The sequence below is a fragment of the Hyla sarda genome, chromosome 5, assembly GCF_029499605.1.
Source record: "Hyla sarda isolate aHylSar1 chromosome 5, aHylSar1.hap1, whole genome shotgun sequence".
Classification (NCBI taxonomy): Eukaryota; Metazoa; Chordata; class Amphibia; order Anura; family Hylidae; genus Hyla; species Hyla sarda.
The window spans coordinates 169,417,878-169,437,996 of record NC_079193.1 but is presented as its reverse complement, the minus strand read 5'-3'; the positions used below and the strand labels follow the sequence as shown (position 1 = coordinate 169,437,996).

The 20,119-nt window shown below is 40.0% G+C and overlaps 1 protein-coding gene and 1 long non-coding RNA gene across 6 annotated transcripts in view; one reads left to right on the top strand and one right to left on the bottom strand.

The window, feature by feature from the left end:
• The window catches only part of NOD1 (nucleotide binding oligomerization domain containing 1), an 81,266-nt gene extending 62,451 nt beyond the window's left edge, over positions 1–18,815 (top strand). Inside the window, exons 3-11 of one of the 4 annotated variants that reach the window (XM_056520702.1) lie at positions 501–2,289; positions 4,347–4,430; positions 4,643–4,726; positions 5,681–5,764; positions 8,006–8,089; positions 9,800–9,883; positions 10,447–10,530; positions 11,649–11,732; positions 18,292–18,815. In XM_056520702.1, coding sequence (XP_056376677.1) covers positions 614–2,289; positions 4,347–4,430; positions 4,643–4,726; positions 5,681–5,764; positions 8,006–8,089; positions 9,800–9,883; positions 10,447–10,530; positions 11,649–11,732; positions 18,292–18,361 — 2,334 coding nt within the window. In that variant the 5' untranslated portion in view covers positions 501–613 and the 3' untranslated portion in view covers positions 18,362–18,815. The remainder of the gene's footprint in view (positions 1–500; positions 2,290–4,346; positions 4,431–4,642; positions 4,727–5,680; positions 5,765–8,005; positions 8,090–9,799; positions 9,884–10,446; positions 10,531–11,648; positions 11,733–18,291) is intronic. The other 3 variants (XM_056520699.1, XM_056520698.1, XM_056520701.1) reach the window with 3 other exon arrangements.
• LOC130273613 (uncharacterized) overlaps positions 1–20,119 on the bottom strand; it is a 102,112-nt gene that overhangs the window by 77,866 nt on the left and 4,127 nt on the right. For both annotated transcript variants that reach the window (XR_008844063.1, XR_008844064.1), the window contains exon 2: positions 18,313–18,364. This is a non-coding gene — a long non-coding RNA (uncharacterized LOC130273613). The remainder of the gene's footprint in view (positions 1–18,312; positions 18,365–20,119) is intronic.

Here is a 20,119-nt window from a genome sequence, read left to right as displayed (position 1 = left end):
GTATGTGAGACACTGTAAATACAATAAAAAGTATTACCATTATGTGGTATATAACAAAACAAGCCTGTACTTACCTCCAGCTCTCAAGTGATCCCTACAGTGACCGTCTCCGGTCCTCCCAATAAGAAAGGCTTTCTGAGCTGCAGCGTGGAAACATCTGGGCTCAACATGTCATACTGCAACTCAGCAAATTGCTGGCCAAGGCAGGACATCACTGTGGCGTGTATTTCCCTAAACGGCAGTATGACACACTGGGCCCAGGCCTGACACATCACGCTGCAGCTCAGGAGGACGACTGCTGCGATGAGCCGAGCAGATGATCAGGGGCATGGCAGGAGCGCTGGAGGTAAGTAAAGGTTTGTTTTGTTATATATCATACAATGGGCATTCTTTTAAACTCCACTTGTTGTAAAATACTTTTAGAAATATTTTTTATACCTATAACAACTATCCTATACATAAATACTAGTAATTGATATTTATTTTCTTTCATCTTTTAGTTACTTTATACAGCACGAAGCTCAAACAAGAATTATGTAGTGATTCCAAATTTGTAAAGTCTTACTCTGAGAAAGAGGAGTTGATTCTCCAGGAAACTTACGTTAATGGGGTTATGGAATTGGTGAATGACAAAAATGAAACTATGGGACAAGTAAAAGATCTGAATTCCTTGTTTGATGACATCGGGGTGATCAATGAAGAAGGAGGAACCACATTTATCTATGGTGATGCTGGCATGGGAAAGACGCTTCTGATCCAAAAAATTCTAAATATTTGGGCAAGAGGAAAATCTTACTCTGACATTAAATTTTTTTTTAGGTTTCGATGTCGGACATTTGTATTTTTTAATGCCAACACTAGGATCTCTTTAAAGGATTTACTCTTCAGGTACAACTGCTATCCAGACCATGATCCAGAAGAAGTGTTTCGATATATATTGACATTTCCAGAAAGTGTAATGTTCACTTTTGATGGCTTTGATGAAATGCATTCCAGTTTTGACTTAAGCAACATTCCAGAAGTTACTTTACCTACAGACACTGCACATCCTGCAACACTGTTCATGCATCTACTGAGTGGAAAACTGTTAAAAGGATCAAGGATTGTTTTAACGGCAAGAACAGGTTGTCACGTCTCAGGGAAATTTGTTAGAAAGAGAATTATGCTGCGTGGTTTCGGGGCAGATAACCTAATGGAATATACAAAATTATTCTTCAAGGAACCCAGCATTCAGATGCGTGTATTAAACCACTTACAAGCCAACCATAATTTCAGCAGTTTATGTTCCATCCCCTTGTTTTGCTGGATAATATTTAAGTCTTATGAACATTTTCACTCCATGAATGAGAGTCATGAGTTTTCCAGCAGTTCTGTTACCCTTACTGATATATTTTTACTCTTAATTGAAGTTTACTTGAACTTGTCTACTAAAGGAACCCCTAGAAGTCAGACTGAAACTTACAAGAAGGGCAAAGACACATTGCTTTTGATAGGAAAGCTTGCCTATAATGGGATGGACAGTTCAGTCTTTGTTTTTGACTATGATGCTATCACATCTCTTAACATCCCAGAGCAAAATCTCAAGTTGGGTTTTCTAAGACCTGTAAAAAATTTCAATGAATCTGGTGAAGATGGCTCTTTTGAATTTTTTCATGTGACACTTCAGTCCTTCTTCACTGCCTTATTTCTTGTGATCGATAGTGGAACTGGCACTAAAGAGCTGCTAAAGTATTTCGCTCATTGTGCACACTCCCAACAAGAGGAGCTTCAACCCAACCTGATGTCATGTGTCTGTGAAAAGAAGTACAAGCAGGGGGATCCATTTGCAAATATTGATCACTTACAGTTTATTAACCTGTTTCTCTGCGGGTTGCTTTCAAAGCCAAAACAAGTTCTCCTTAGACATCTAGTCCCATCTTCTGTTTTAAAAGTAAAGAGAAAAGCTCTTAAGCAACAACTTTTCAGAAGTGTGAAATTTCATTTAAAAAACCTTCCTCGGTCAGATTTTGGGGGATACAACTGTGTTCATGCATTGACTCACTTCATCTGGATGGCACGATGCATATGTGAGACTCAGTGTGAAAAGGTGGGGAAACTTGTAGCCAAGGGAATATGTGCAAATTACATTAAGCTAAGCTTCTGTGGGGCTTCTTCTTCTGATTGTGGTGCCATCTCCTTTCTTCTGAATCAGTACCAGAAACAAATTGCATTGGATTTAGACAATAACAATATAAATGATTATGGCGTGAAAGAGCTTATACCATGCTTCAGGAAACTCACTGTGGTCAGGTAGGAATCATTGTTTAACTTATGGGAAAAAAGTTTAGTTAAAAGCTTTGTTCTCACCAGATCTGGCTATAGAGTTGACAGTACATGGGATGATACTTAAATACATAAAAAAAAATAAAAAGAAAGAAAAGGATCCATATACATACCATATAGATTCCATAGGATTATATGGGCCAATCTTGTTTGTCCTCTCAGTTGCCTTTTATTATTTTTTTTTTTTTATAACAGCAAACCACAAAAAGTAGCCATAAAAGTCTCTTTCACTTTAAAAAAAAGTATACACATTATTATTTGTGTAGTGGTTTATGTTTAGACATGTGATAAGGGTGCATGTGAGGTATGATCCTAGCCTAAGCTGTTGCAGGATGTAAAGTGTCTACGTGTTTTAATTTAGACAATCAAAGCTATTTCATTTAACCATGTCATTACTGGTATAACTGGTGTATTTTGTGTGCCACTTGTGAACACTAGAAATATTTATGTTAGCATGTACAAATCGGAATTAGGCTTTATTCATATCACACTTGTAATATAGGTTCAGCATAAATGGAGGAGCCTTTCTGAGCACCGATATGATTATGTACTCATTGACTTTAATAGCCAAGTGCATGCTTAAACGCTACTTCAAAAGCTATGTATGCACTGGCAAATGTACCTACTGAATGTATGTCAGGAAAGAAATGGAAAAGAATATATCTGTGGGATCAAATTAGTTTGTACAACAAAATTAGAGAAACATAGCCTCACATCCACCATATGTAATTTGATCTGATTGCTTCTCAGCATAATTTCAAAAACTAACAGGTTGTTAGTATTAATTTTGATCAATTTTGATCAAAGGTACAAGCCCACTCGCTACGTCAAGGCCACCTATTCAGAGTGGGTCCCTAACCCGTTTTTAATTAGCAGGAGACTGCATATGGGTTTCCTCCTAGAATTCTCCCAGCCCTCTGGCAAGGAGCACATGGTAGGTGTTCACACTGGTGTGGTGCTCTGCAGTAGTCATTGTTACTGTGGTGCTTTGTCTGGGGGGTGGAGAGGCCTGGAGCCAGGGGCTTGGTCAGGCATCACTGGGGCTGCCTGGCCACTGGGTCGTTCCCCCTGTGGGCATGGTGTCCTGATGGAGGTGGTCTCTGCCTGGCCCTACGCCAATGTTAGATTAGGGACTCACTCTGAATAGGTGGCCTTGACGTGGCGAGTGGGCTTGTACTTTTTTATCAAAATGTATACTAACAACCTGTTCGTTTTTTAATTTGTGCTGAGAAGCAAGTAGATCAAAATGCAAATTGTGGATGTGCGGCTGTGTTTCTATTTCTGTATTTTTGTTTTACAATTGTAGTCTTTCCCCTCTTTCATAGCCAGCACTCCACTCCACTGGTGTGGTGGTCTGCGGCGGTCATTGTTACTGTGGTGGTTTGTCTGTGGGGTGGAGTGGCCCAGAGCCAGGGGCTTGGTCGGGCAGAAGTGGGGCTGCCTGGCCACTGGGTCATTCCAGTCTTAGGTTAGGGACTCACTCTGAATAGGTGGCCTTGATGTGGCAAGTGGGTTTGTATTTTTTGATCAAAATGTATACTAAAAAGCTGTTCGTTTTTGAATTTGTGCTGAGAAGAAAGTAGATCAAAATGCAAATTGTAGATCTGTGGCTGTGTTTCTGTTTCTCAATTTTTGTTTTATATTATTTTGTGTTTCTTTGTAGTCTTATACCCTGGAGATACGGGCCCATAAAGCAGCTGTAGACATCACTTGATTTTAATGTTGCCTATGTTTATGGGGCTGCCGTAAATCATATTAATACATGCTGTTAAAAACAGCTCAGGAAAAATGACAGTCTCCATAATAATGTAAAACAATGAAATAAAAATAAAAAATACAATAAGAAAATTGATGTACAGTAAATTAATTAGATAAGATGTTTCAGTATCTTTCTCTAATCAGTAAAAGAAAAAAATCTAGGAGATACATTCCCTTATGGTTACGGCTACCTTAGATGTGCATTGCAAAAAGTGTTGCACAACATTAATATTTGGATGATGTTTTATATTTTGCACAAATTGCAGATTAAGTGTGAATCAGATCTCTGATGATGGTGTCAGAGTTTTGGCTGAAGAGTTAACCAAGCACAAGGTCATCATATTTCTAGGGTAAGTATAACTTCAAACTTGTAAGAAAGCAACTACCAATCCTATAACATAGGCTTTGAAAAAATTGACATATGCACATCTTTTTCAGTATGTTTTACTATTTTGCCTAATCAAAGTTATGATCTCAAATTAAAGATCTATCTCCAGCTATCATCAGTTTGTCTTTTTTATTTTGAAGCATAAAAAAATATATTTATTTTTGTATTTTGTAGTTTGTACAAAAATTTCATAACAGATTTTGGAGCCCGGTATGTGGCACGCATCATTCTAGAATGCCCCTTGTTAAAGCACGTGAAGTAAGTATGCAGAATATTTCTAATTATGTATTCATTTACACACATACATGCATTCATATATATTATAAATGTCTCAAAGACATTACTTCTAAAGAAGTTATAAAGATTTGTAAAACTGATGGCCTATCATTATTAGATCAGCAGGGTCTGACGCTAAGCATCCTGTGTGCAACGTTTTTGCTGGAGGCCAAAGTGCTCTGGCTAGGAATTGGTCCATATTGCACAATGCAGTACATTTAGTAGCAACGGTGCTTGGCATTGCAGCTTTGTCCCATACAAGTTAAAGGGGTACTCCACTGGAAAACATTTTGTTTTAAATCAACTGGTGCCAGAAAGTTAAACAGATTTGTAAATTACTTCTATTTAAAAATCTTAATCCTTCTAGTACTTATCAGCTCCTGTATACTACAGAGGAAGTTCTTTTCTTTTTGAATTTCCTTTGTGTTTGACCACAGTGCTCTCTGCTGACACCTCTGTCCATGTCAGGAACTGTCCAGAACAGGATAGGTTTGCTATGGGGATTTGCTTCTAATCTGGACAGTTCATAAACTGGACAGAAGTGTCAGCAGAGAGCACTGTGGTCAGACAGAAAGGAAATTCAAAAAGAAAAGAACTTCCTCTGTAGCCAACAGCAGCTTATAAGTACTGGAAGGATTAGGATTTTTAAATAGAAGTAATTTACCAATCTGTTTAACTTTCTGGCACCAGTTAATTTAAAGAATTTTTTTTTCCAGGGGAACAGCCCTTTAATGGCCATTTCTTTGTTCTTTCTGTAGGCAGAATTATGTTGTAAATATGCTGTGATTTGGGATTTCATGATTGTTTGCATAAGTTTACATTAAGCCAGCATGAGTTCTGGGAGTTGTTATAGTGCATGTAGAATAAATCTTATTAAAATGCCATCTTTTAAGAAATCGCTATAACCAACATTGTCCTTATTTGCTGTTTGTACAGGTTGGGATACAATAAGTTCACTGCTGTGGGTGGAAAACATATTGCACAGGCTTTACAAAAGAACACCAGCATTTGTGATGTGGGGTAAATAGAATACATTATTTATATAAAAAAGAATTGTTCCATACTTAATATATTTTTTGAAAAATCATCATTTTGTGCTGCTTTGCTTCTTACAGGTTATAACTTATAAAGTACATCTTACATATATAATGTTTTTAATGGGGTGGTTTAGGGTGAGAATATCAACTTGACTAATACAAACAATAATACGTGAAAATTAATTTTTGCCTAACTAAAATCATTTAAATTAGTTTTTTTGTGTGAAATGTGCCTTCTTCTGCATGATCTTCTATCTTGTTGATTTTGAAAAGGGCAATCCTATCCCTACATTTATGGCATATCTACAGGTTATGCCATACATGTCTGATAAATGTGCATTAAAAGTGCTGTGCTGTTTATGCAACTTCCATTAAAGGGGTACTCCGGTGGAAAACTTTTTTTTTTTTTTTTATCAACTGGTACTAGAAAGTTAAACAGATTTGTAAATTACTTCTATTAAAAGTACGGTAATCTTAATCCTTCCAGTACATCTCGGCTGTATACTACAGAGGAAATTATTTTCTTTTTGGATTTCTTTTCTGTCACAACCACAGTGCTCTCTGCTGACACCTCTGTCCATTTTAGGAACTGTTCAGAGCAGCATATGTCTGGACATACTGTATTTTTCATCCCTATAGGACGCAACCGGCATATAAGACGCACCCAATTTATAGGTGCAAAATCTAAAAAAATAAAGATTTTGAACCCAATAGTGGTCTTCAACCTGCGGACCTCCAGGGCATGCTGGGAGTTGTAGTTTTGCAACATCTGGAGGTCCGCAGATTGAAGACCACTGCATAGGAGATAGTATTCACGTGTCCCCGCCGCTCCGGACCAGTCACCGCTGCCCTGGATGTCGCTCCATCGCTGTCGCCGTGCCCAAGTCGCTCCGGAACATCTCTGCTGCCGGCCGGGTATCCTCGCTCTCCGTCGCCGCCATCACATCGTTACGCACGCCGACGCACGTACGCGACGACGTGATGACGAGGAACGAGAGTGCCGGCAATACAGGGGATCCCTGAACGAAGAAGACACCGAGGAGGCAGGTTAGGTCCCTCCCGGTGTCCTGTAAGCTGGTCGAACAGCCCGACTGAACAGCCGGGTTAGTGTCACTTTCCCTTCAGACGCGGCGGTCAGCTTTGATCGCCGCATCTGAAGGGTTAATACAGGGCATCACCGCGATCGGTGATGTCCTGTATTAGCCGTGGGTCCCGGCCGTTGATGGCCGCAGGGACCGCCGCGATAGGGGTGTATTCGCCGTATAAGACGCACCGACTTTTTCCCCCCCAAAAGAAAAAGTGCGTCTTATATGGCGAAAAATACGGTATTTAATAGAGGTAATTTACAAATCTGTTTAAATATCTGGCATCAGTTTTCCTCCGGAGTACCTCTTTAACCTCAATACTAAAGTGAGTAAAACAGCCTTTTCGGATGTCTTTGGCTTTCCAAACACCTTTGACCACTCAGTAAGTTAGACAGGGCAGGCCGCCTTCAACATGGAAATACCTCTCAGAGTGCAGTGCGCCTACTCCAAGAGCGCCTCTGTCTGAGCACCTGTCTCTGCTAGTGATGTCAGCTAACACAGGAAACCAGCCGAAATACTGTCTGCAGGCCCAGAAAGTACTTTGAAAACCAAAGCCAAAAAAACACAGGTTGGTATGCAAGGGAAGACTATTATAACAGGAAAAAATGCATATTTAATGAAACCACATATGTATGTATGTATGTGGATTTTTTCATATTTTTGGGATGGTTTGTTTCCTACAGTTATGCCACTTAGCAATGAGGGGTTTAGTTAAGGATTAAACAAAGACTCGTAGGCAGAGATTTTAAATATATTAGGATGTTATTATTCTTGGTAAGAACAGTTTGAGGCTGGGTTCACACTGTATTTTGTGTCTTGGCTTCACTGTTTTCTGTTTCATTAGGTTTAATATTGCTGCATAATTGACTTAATTGCATAGTTGTATATAGCAAAGAAAAAAAAAAAAAACGTATATGTTGCAATCCATTTTTATTATAATGTAAGTCAATTAGCAACAATCAGATTTTGGCATCCGTTAACAAACTTTTTAATCCTTCTAAAGACTAAATAACATGCATTAAACTTAAACACAAATGCAGTGAACCTAGCCTAATAGCAAGGAAAAAAGGGAAACCATAATATTCCTTTATGAATAATTTGATATTTTACATGAAAGCATTGAATGTATCTATTTTCAGCATGTGGGGAAATCGCATTGGTGATGAAGGAGCTCAGGCATTTGCAGAAGCAATAAGAAATCATCCCCATCTGAAAGATCTAAGGTTTGTTTTAAAGTTTACTTGACAAAATTGTAAGGTTTTTTCCACATTTGCATCGGACAATATGTTAGAATCCTCTTTCTCAAATTACAGGACAACATAGCATGCAGCAAATTTTTTTGTTAAAATACCACACTCAGACCTCACTCACTTGAATAAGGTCTGCTGGGTCTTATTGTGCACCATCAGTGCCAGTTGTGTAACTGATTGTAGGCCATTCTTATTTTTTTTACTCTATGATGGAGCAGAACAAACAAAATAGCTAGATGTAAATATGTAAACTCAACCTAATATTGTCATCACCTATTTATAAGTTCACCTACAGAAATCTTATTTCCATCAGATTTTCTGTTAGTTAATCAGCAGATGCAGGATGTTTTACAATAACCTGTGTCATCTTCCCAATAGGCAGACTGTATGCTGCCTCAAATGGTCACCAGCATATGAATATATAGCTAGCAGAACTCTACCCTACTCTATTAGCAATCGTCATGCCCCCTCCCATAGACTTGCATTGTGGGGGCAGGGAGTGACGTCACAATACTCCGGCCCCGTAGTCGTGACCCGGCTGACTCCAAGGCTGCAGAGCTGCATGCAGCTTCCACAGGTGGGTGCTGCATGCAAGATTACAGGGGTCCCCAGTGGCGGGACACCCGCATTCAGACATCTTATCCCCTACCCTTTGGATAGGGGATAAATGCCTTAGGGCTGAAGTACCCCTTTAAGGTGCTGCGATCAGCATTGATCACAGCATCTAAAGGGTTAATGGCAGACATCACCAGGATTGCAGTGACGTCTGCTTATCAAAGCCATGAATTCATAACCTAAATGTATGCCTTGATACATTAAGTACTAGGGCACCATGGCATGGTTATATAAACGTTATATCCGTGAACTAGTAATATTATATAGCAGAAATCTGTTCTTCTAACAATTACAGTTAGTATCAGTCTGAACTATTAATTAGTTTCATAAGTTAGACAAAAGAAAGGGGTATGCAGCTCACAGAGGGTTAGGATAGGAAAAAAACTAAGGTTAACTGTAGCACTGAAAACACAAAGTGCCAATTAGTATAAATGAATTGTAGAACAAAAAGGTACATACCTCAAGCACCTCCTATGTTGCGGTAATCTGGAGAAAAGGTGGAGAAAGATAGCGATATAGAGTAGATAGATAGAGAATCGGAAAAAGGGAAGGAGTAGAAAGAAGAGGGGGAGGGGGGGAAGAGAAAGGGGATAGACACAATACAAAAGGTAAAGAAATAGTTAGACCGTAGGGCTAAAAAGTCTTTTTTATTAATAATTATACTACAAGTAAGATACTGTGTTAACAGAGAGATACCACAGGGCCCTTGTGGCTCCTCCTCTGTCACCAATAAAAGAGGATCCGCAAGGGCCCTGCGGTATCTCTCTGTTAACACAGTATCTTACTTGTAGTATAATTATTAATAAAAGGACTTTTTAGCCCTACGGTCTAACTATTCTTTTACCTTTTGTATTGTGTCTGTCGTCTTTCTCTCCCCCCTCCACCTCTTCTTTCTGCTCCTTCCCTTTTTCCGATTCTCTATCTATTTGCTCTATAGCACTATCTTTCTCCACCTTGTCTCCAGATTGAGGACTGTACCTTTTTGTTCTACAGTTTCATAAGTTAGACTGTAGAACTGTAATATCACTAACACATTATATTATTTACCTCTTGTATTTTTCTCTGCAGTCTGGCCTGCAATGAGATAAGCTCGGTTGGAGGCATATACATTGCTGATGCTTTACAGCACAACAAGTCTATCAGAACATTATGGTAAAGTTACAGTAACTACTGTCTTAAATGTTCTATTTATCACCAGATTTAAGCGGTCTTATCTGAGGGCAATATAACCCTGGTGACAGGGACCCTGAGTTTGACTTTGTCTTAATCAAAACTAAAATAGAAACAAAAAGGCGTGCACCCCTTGTAAAGGTCGTAACAAGAGTTGACACAGTGTATGGTGGAATCGTACTCACCGGATGTTGTTGCGCTAAGAGCTATTTCCAATATACTTTCTTAGACATGGATTATGTAAAAAATGTATTAAGCACAAGACAATGGGTATCCAACCTGAAACAGATCCTTCATCAAATATAGTGCCTGGAGATAATGTCCTGCGAAAAACAATGTCTAAATTTTGGCACATCTTGGTATATTATCTTGCACTCTAAGCCATGCCCCCTTGTTGAGTGAGCCACAAAGAGAGTCTAAAATGCCTAATAAATGTGTCACAGGTGGCAAATCTTAATGCAATTTACACCAAAGTTGAGAAAAATGAAAAAAAAAATCTTTTTTTTTTGTAAATGTTGCTAATACTTTTAATGCTCTTTGTACAGGTTGACAGAAAACAACATCACAGATGAGGCAGCCAAGAACTTTGCTGAAATGCTGAAAGTGAACCAAACTCTTAAAAACCTGTGGTGAGAATATATGTAGTAATGGCTGAGATTAGCAGCTTCCAAAGTTTAATATCTCCTCTCTTTCAGGATAAATGCACACTAGACTGATTACATGCAAACAAAATCTGCAGCACATCCATACAAAAATAGATAGCAAAGCAGTCCCAGCTAAATTCTGGCTCAAAGAATGAACATACTTTGATATACTTTCCGCTGACAGAATTCTACTGCACGAGTCTGCAGTCTAAACCGAGCAGCAGAATCCTATTGAAGACAATGGGGGACATTTATCAAAGCATTAAGTAGGTTTTTTTTTTTTATTAAAATTGTTGCAAAAAAGTTGCACGTGCGACTACTCTATTTTTTGTGCGACTTTTTGATTGTGCAGTGCCCTAAGCAACAAAAAAAAAGAAATTTGCTTACCAAAGCAAAAAAGTGATTTTTATCAAGTGCGAAAGATGCAAAAAAAAGTCACATTGCATGAAAAAACCTACTAAATTTACTCCAGCAATGGAGCAGAAAAAGCCACTACCAAAGCAAAAAAAAAAATTATTGCTTATGGGAAAGAAATTTATCAACAGGCTGAAATCAGTTGATAAATAAGTCGCACATAAGCAAAAAATTGTAAAAAAAATAAATAAATAAACATTGATAAATGTCTCCCAATGAGATTCTGCTGCAAGTTGAATATCGCAGGAGAAATCCATTGGTGGAATGTCCGCCGTGAGGAAGAGGCCTAAAAATCACATTGAGATTTGACGTGCAAATTTCAGTGTGGAAAATTTGCTTCCCTTAATATGAACAATCCAGATTTGCCCATATACACACTCTTTAGATGGGGGTCTTAAAGAAAACATCTCTTTTAGAGTAAATCTCTACAGTGCCTCCCAAATTCTCATATTGCCCCTTGGAAATATTCAGTTTAAAGTGTTGCTGAAGTTCGATTAATGAATCTTCAGGTCTATGTATTTTACATGTTTCCACACAGCCTTTTAAGACTAAATATCACATTGATGTATAAATACATCTAGAATATCAGGACAGTATTTTCCATTCAGGACAGATGACATTTTGTAGATATTGGTTTAACTAAGTAAATGTTTTCGTGTTACTGAATTTCCCATTTCTTTTCACTGCAGGATAGTTAAAAACCGTATCACTAACTATGGAGCCAACATACTGGCAGAATCTCTGGATCATAACACTGATTTGGAGGAGCTTTGGTAAGTAGAAAACAGTGAAAACTCCACAAAGATGAATGCTAAATGGTTGGTACATGTGCTGAGCACAATGGTACTAGTAAATCTATGATGAGGGAGTAGTCCCTGAAGTGTATGTCCCTCTGTGAACTCCACAATGATCTTTTTTTTTTTTTTCAAAAAAGCACACAAAGTCCAGAAATGAGACCTCTAACACCATAGGACAACTTTGTACCTTCTAGAATAGCAAAGGAGTTCAGTAAAGTTTCAAGTATCTTAGATACAACTTTGGGTAGTACAGCTTAAGTCAGGGAAATTATGATTTTAGCCAATTTCATTGAATGCTTCATTGACAGATACTTTTGGAGTAAGAATATCCTAGCAGCAGGACATGGGTTAGGCTCAGGAACAACTTTGTTGCAGACAGGTTTGATGACTTTTATGTGGCCTATATGTAGGAGGTATACCTGACATAAGCAGTACCTAGGCTCACTAGGTCTGCTTATAAAGTAACAGAGTTGAAGAGAAAAACAAGCTCCTGGCTATAGCCAGTCTCTAACTAAGATAATGTTGGATCCACCTCTTTTCCCTTGGAGAGAAGGACAGACTTTAACCCACTTTTTTGCACATTTTGGCTACGCCCCTTTTTATTTAGGTCCCACATTTTTATTTTTGCTGAGGCCATGCCACTTTGTCGGACCCAGCAATAAAGTGTCTAAAACTCATAATAAATATAGTGCAAGTCCCCAAGGGGAGGTCTTTTTTTTTCTTTATTTGTGAAAACTGCACCAGAATTCTGGTACATTTACATTAGTAAATATGGGCCATATTATCACTTTCATGGATGTATCGCTTTTACCCTTGGTTGTACCCCAATTGAGGTTTTACAAATTTAATTTGCAGGCATAGGTGTGCACTTGGGCATGAAAGCTTCCCCGGTCACACTGTATTTATCTCTAAGCATGTCCATTTGATACACTTATAGTTAAATACAGTGGTGCTTAGCTCACAGCTAGAGATGAGCGAACTTACAGTAATTCGATTTGTCACAAACTTCTTGGCTCAGCAGTTTCTGACTTTAGCCTGCATAAATGAGTTCAGCTTTCAGGTGCTCCGGTGGGCTGGAGACTCTCTCCTAGGACTGGATCCACCTTTTCCAGCCCACTGGAGCACCTGAAAGCTGAACTCATTTATGCAGGCTAAAGGCAGAAACTGCCGAGCCGAGAAGTTTGTGACAAATCGAATCACTGTAAGGCTGGGTCCACACTACGTTTTGTCCCATACGGGAGCGCATACGGCAGGGGGGAGCTAAAAGCTCGCGCTCCCGTATGTTACCGTATGCGCTCCCGTATGTCATTCATTTCAATGAGCCGACCGGAGTGAAACGTTCGGTCCGGTCGGCTCATTTTTGCGCCGTATGCGCTTTTACAACCGGACCTAAAACTGTGGTCAACCACGGTTTTAGGTCCGGTTGTAAAAGCGCATACGGCGCAAAAATGAGCCGACCGGACCGAACGTTTCACTCCGGTCGGCTCATTGAAGTGAATGGCATACGGGAGCGCATACGGTCACATACGGGAGCGCGAGGTTTTAGCTCCCCCCTGCCGTATGCGCTCCCGTATGGGACAAAACGTAGTGTGGACCCAGCCTAAGTTCGCTCATCTCTACTCACAGCTCTGAAAGGAAAAAGAGCCCCTGTCTCCTCCCTCTATTACTAGATGACTGGAGTCTGTGTTCCTCTGCACTTCAGCACATGATGGTTTTATTTTCGCACGCTGGAGCACGGAGAAAGACATGCTCTGGAGCAGGGGAAGATAGAAGTGTAGGCAGACCTCGGGAGCCAGAAGCCTGGTGAGTATGTTTTTAATCTTCGAGAGGAAGGAGAGGGGAGGGAGGAACTTTCTACCTACAGGACCTACCTACAGGGGGGTGGGAACTACCTACAATCATGGGCATAAATGTTGCCACCCCTGAAAAATTTTCAAGGAAATGAAGTATTCCTCACAGAAAAGGATTGCAGTAACACACGTTTTGCTATACACATGTTTATTCCCTTTGTGTGTATTGGAACTAAACCAAAAAAAAGGGAGGAAAAAAAGCTAATTGGACATAATGTTACTCCAAAAATGGGCTCGACAAAATTATTGGCACAGGAGGTGACCATGGGGAAGTGCAAACTAAAGAGAAGTTGTTAAACCTCTTTGAAAAAAGAACAAAATATCCTAGCAGCAGGACATGGGCTAGGCTCAGGAACAACTTTGTTGCAGACAGGTTTGGTGACCTTTATGTGGCTCTGGCGCATTGTGGAAAAATAAGATTGTTTCAAGCATGTGATGCTCCTTTAAACTCACCTGGGTCAAGTAACAGTGGTGGGCAATATAAAAATCACACCTGAAAGCAGATAAAAAGGAGAGAAGTTCACTTAGTCTTTGCATTGTGTGTCTGTGTGTGCCACACTAAGCATGACAACAGAAAGAGGAGAAGAGAACTGTCTGAGGACTTGAGAACCAAAATTGTGGAAAAATATTAATCTCAGGGTTACAAGTGGATGGAAATGAAACGCTATGGCAGGAGACCCAGGAGGACCCCACTCCTGACACAGAGACATAAAAAAGCAAGACTACATTTTGCCAAAATGATTTTGAGTAAGCCAAAATCCTTCTGGGAAAACATCTTGTGGACAGATGAGACCAAGATAGAGCTTTTTGGTAAAGCACATCATTCTACAGTTTACCGAAAATAGAATGAGGCCTACAAAGAAAAGAACACAGTACCTACAGTGAAATATGGTGGAGGTTCAATGATGTTTTGCTGCCTCTAGCACTGGGTGCCTTGAATGTGTGCAAGACATCATGAAATCTGAGGATTACCAATGGATTTTGGGTCGCACTGTACAACCCAGTGTCAGAAAGCTTGGTTTGTGTCCGAGATCTTGGGTCTTCCAGCAGGACAATGGGGGGTATTTATCCAAGGATTTACGTGTTTTTTTTAAACGTTTTTTTTACTTTGGCGCAATGCTTTGGCGCAGTGTCTTTTTGCACCAAAGTTTGGCGCATTTTCTCCACTGTCATTTTTACAACTTTCTCAAAATCACACGGTCCTGTGTGTGATTTTAACTTTAGTCGGTAATTCATAATTTGCGCCAATCGATCTTTGGCGCAATTTTGCGCCTTTAGGGTTTTTTTGGGCGCAATTCACCGCCAAGAAATTTTGCACATGGAAAACACACTTAGCAATGTCAGAAAATGTAAAGGCGTCAAAATACATAACATTTTTTTGGGGGGAAAGCAGCGACGCCTCCAGGGCTGCTCAATACTATCCTGCGACATAGTTGTCTCTGAGGGACATTCACCCTCCGTTGAGCCAGCATTGGACATGGCCACACAGGTTCAGGAAAGGTAAGCACTAAAGCAGTGGTCTCCAACCTGCGGACCTCCAAATGTTGCAAAACTACAACTCCCAGCATGCCCGAACAGCCAACGGCTGTCCGGGCATGCTGGGCATTGTAGTTTTGCAACATCTGGAGGTCCGCAGGTTGAAGACCACTGCATTAAAGTAACCCCAAAAAAAAACTACTCAAGGTGAAAATAAAATCATGTTGCTTGCTGATAGTAGTTTTGCAACATCTGGAGGTCCGCAGGTTGAAGACCACTGCATTAAAGTAACCCCAAAAAAAAACTACTCAAGGTGAAAATAAAATCATGTTGCTTGCTGATAGTAGTTTTGCAGCATCTGGAGGTCCGCAGGTTGAAGACCACTGCACTAACCAAAAAAAAAAAAAAAAACTAATCAAGTTGAAAATAACTCCTGTCGCTTGCTGATAGCAGTAGCAGGAGGGACTCCGAAATGGCTGCTCTACAGGGTAAAATACGCGTCCTCTGTGGCGGTAAGTTCTGTGTAAAAGGTGCTGTGAACAGCTGATTTCAAGATTTGAGCCAAAATTACTAACAACTTGCAACAAATGATAAATTTGGTGCATGTCCACGAAAACCAAAGTGAAAAAAAAAGGGTAAAAAGAAACTGTCAACAGGCAAAATTGATAAATACCCCCCAATGACCCCAAACATACGTCATAAAACACCCAGAAATGGATGGCAACGAAGCGCTGGAGAGTTCTGAAGTGACCAACAATGAGTCCAGATCTAAATCCCATTGAACACCTGTGGAGAGATCTTAAAATTGCTGTTGGGAAAAGGCGCCCTTCCAATTAAGAGAGACCTGGAGCAGTTTGCTAAGGGAGAGTGGTCCAACATTCCGGCTGAGAGGTGCAAGAAGCTTATTGATGGTTATAGGAAGCGACTGATTTCAGTTATTTTTTCCAAAGGGTGTGCAACCAAATATTAAGTTAAGGGTGCCAATAATTTTGTCCAGACCATTTTTGGAGTTTGGTGTGACATTATGTCCAATTTTCTTTTTTTCCTCCCTTTTTTTGGTTTAGTTCCAATACACACAAATGGTATAAACATGTGTATTGCAAAAAATGTTAATGCAACTCTTTTCTGTGAGAAATACTTCATTTTCTAGAAAAATTTCAGGGGTGCCAACATTTACCGCCATGACTGTACATGGGGAACTATAAACAGGGGGGAATCACCTATATGGCAACCTATATACGGGGGAATCCTATATAGAGACTTATATTCCAGGGGAAGGATTACCTACAGGAGTGGGGGAGCTATGTATATATAGGGGGAACTACCTATGGGGGGGGGGGGGTAAACTACCTATATAGGGCCCTAATACAGGATATTCTATCGAAGGTCCTACATAAAGGGGAGAAACTACGTACAGGGAGAACTACCTATATAGGGACCTGTGTGCTGGGGAAAACTACATATGAGGGGTACCTACAAAAGAGGGTGAGCTATCTTTAGGGATACCTGTACACAGGTGGGAACTACTAATAAAGGTACTTAGCTACGGTTGGGGGGGGGGTGACCACCTACAAGAGGGAACTACAGGGTGGTCCTATATACACATGGGGGAGACCTACCTACTCTTCCCTAGCCCACTTAAAGAAATTGTCATGATGGTATGGACTGGATGGAGAAGAAAAAGAAAAGTGAACAACTTATATCACAGAAGACGCCACCTGTGAGTCACCAGATGCAACTGCATTGTAGTCACTTATATGGTCTGTAATGGGAATGAGAACAGTTGTTGTCAGTCTATCCGTATACAAAGTCATCATAATCTTAGGTGACAGGTTCCCTTTAACAGCAACAATGTTGTCAGTCTGTTATCAGTTTTATGCTGCCTAAACCACGGGCAGCATAAAAAGAGTGCAGGCATCGCCAGTCCGGGACGCTCAAGTGTTTCAGAGTAATCATAGTTAAAAATTCTGCCGGTAACTAGTCCTCAGAGCAGCCGGATGTGATTAGGAGCCATGACTATAGATGTGGTTAGGGCATGGCTGTGGACGCATATGTTTGCAGAATACATGAATTTCTGCACAAAAGTTGAGGGAATTTGTCAGATGTCAGCTTTCCCTCTTCTGCACGTAGATGCTTCATGCTGAGATCCCACGTGTGCATGCTCAGATCTCTACCAAAGCCAGCCTGAATTATCACTGTGCAGAAGTGGGATCTCAGCATGTAGCAGCTACGTGCAGAAGAGAAAAAGCATGAATATTCATTAGGTGGTGTGAGGCACAGCACTGGCCAGGAAAGAAGAACCAGTGCACCATGGAGTTAGGAAACCCCCAAGTGCACCAAGACCGTCATTTACATATTGGGATTTGTAAGAATACAGTGATCCCCGACCTACGATGGCCCCTACATACGATAATTTCAACATACGATTCTTTTGTATGTTGGGGCCATCGCATAAACAGCTATCCGGCAGCGCAGACTGCTTCATCTGCTACCGGATAGCCGTTTAATGTGTCACACACCTGTCCCCGCCACTCTGGACCGTCCTCTTCAGGCTCCGCTGCATAGCTGTCGCTCTCCATCGCAGTCATCACGTCGCCGCGCACACCGTCCCGTCATGCAATAGAAGCGGCGTGCGCAGTGATGTGATGACGGCGATGGAGAGCGACGATCCAGGGCAGCGGTGACGGTCCGGAGCAGCGGGGACACGTAACATTATATATTACTATTGCACGGATCCCTTAACATACGATGGATTCAAGTAACGATGGTTCATTTGGAACAAATTCCCATCGTATGTTAATGGATCACTGTATCTCACCTAGGAGGCTAAGGTAAAGACAATTTTGATCAGCATCACCTGCACTAACAGGCAGTGCCAGCAGGTTAATGCGGGCAATTGCTGCTGACCGAAACAGAAATTGACATGCTGTAGATTTAACTAGGAATCTGATATAACAGTGAGTTTTACCCGTTTTTGGGGTAAGTAGGGCAATCCATGTGTTACAGATACTGCCATCCCCTGCTGTGTTAACAAGAAGTAAAGTTGTCCTTGCACAAACTTTAGTAACTGCCAGTTCTATCTAAGACAGATTATCTCTTCGGGGTCAACTATATAAATATTGCCAGATAGTCAACCTCAAAGATGTGTTTGCAATACATGTTTTTTCATCTACAGCCAATATCATGCAGAATTCCATTTGTTTTTTCAGTTTACATAGCAATCCTCTTACCCATGACGAGAAGGAACCTTTTCACAAGAACTCAAGAATTAAGACCTAGATCCTGAAAATTGAAAGGAACAGATCTGCCTGTGAGCACTCGCTTATGTTACACTTTATTGGTCATTACAATTATATGCAACAACTTTATCCTGTTATACAATATACTGTGAAAGGCATTAAGATTCAATATATTGGTTGCCTGAACTTGATTAAATACACTTTTTTTCTTAATGGAGAATATTGGACATTATTTACTTTACTATGGCTAATGCACCAAATGAATTGTGACTTGCAACAATTGAGACATATCTATTAGGCATGGTGCACAAAAACAGTAAAATAAAATGTTGGTACACTATTTTTTCCCCTAGAGTAAGCCAACTAATAGTTGCTCTAAATTGGACTAGACAGTCTAAAGATGTGCCAGTTTTATCAGACAGCTTAAGCCACTGTGATAAATCTTGGCCATTTGTAGATTGTCTACTCTGCACTTGCCCTTTCTAATAATTAGATACATAAAGCATATTTGCATATTTTATGAAACATGACAATTTGTTAGGGAATGGGTTGTTCAAAAACTTTTACTCCAAAAACAGCTTCAGATCTATCTATAAATTGTGTAGGTGGTGTGGCAGCTCGGCTCCCTTCACCTTAATAAAGCCAAGATGCAGGCAGAAAGCAGTCCTATTATGTAATCCTGAACAGCCTATTTAATGTGTCTTACGTATAAATAAATAGCACTAGAATAGTGATAAGGGGGGACATTTATCATTCATTAGGTGTCTATTGTAGACACAGATCTACCCCTTTACACTGTTTGTCTAATTTACACTCTTGCTCAAGATTTACCAAAGTTGTTCACTCCTTTTGATAAATTTTGTGCAAATATAGAAACGCCCCCCCCCCCCCCCCTCGCTCGGTCTACCGTGCACTCCTTCTCTACCTCACACTTCACAGAGCTGTGGCATTTTCCTGCGTTAAGCAGCAGTGTGCGCCGAACAAAACTCTGCACCATAGTAAAATCATAAATCTTTATAAAGTACACAAAGAGGGAGATTCTCAAAGAGTTTGGCGCCAAAATTTTGGCACGAAATAGATTTTTTTGGCGCAAAATTCTTTCATCGACCACATTTTCAAAGCGCTTTGTGCCGCCGTTTACACTGTTCATGTCAGTTTTGTAAATGTGTGTGTGTCCTCGTATATTGATTGTCGGCTTTACATGATATTTTCAAAGGGGTGAGAGTCCAGTTTACATCCAAAATTTCACACCAGCTTTTCGATAGTGTAGAAATCACAGAAATCGTTGTAGTTTTGTTGTTTTTGCAGGGTTTTTTCTTAGTTTTTTGGGGTGGAAAAGGTCTTATTTAAGTAATTATTAAAAAAGAAATAATTATTATTGAAAAATGTAATTAAAAAAAAAATGTTTATTTTTATTTTTTCTTGGTCACTGCACCTGCACTCACATTTAAGCTCAGAAATGTTTTATTTATACAGTTTTTGCTTGTCTGGGCACTAGAAACCATGGAATATTTTGTGAGATGTTTCCACCAGAATTTCTGGGTTGTAAAATTTGGCACAAACATCGACCATTTTGGTGCCAAACTGCCAATTTTGGCGCCATACTCTGCAATTTTGCTGCAAAAAAATCCAATATGACTGCAACCATAAAACATTTTTGGGTGCGAAAAAACAAATCAAAAGTGGCGCGAAAAGAATTTTCACATATTTTCAAAGCAGCAAAAGAGACCTTTGAAGATGTGAGGAGAAAAAAAAGGTTTGAATAATGTCGCAGTCGTTTTTGAGAATCTCCCCCAGA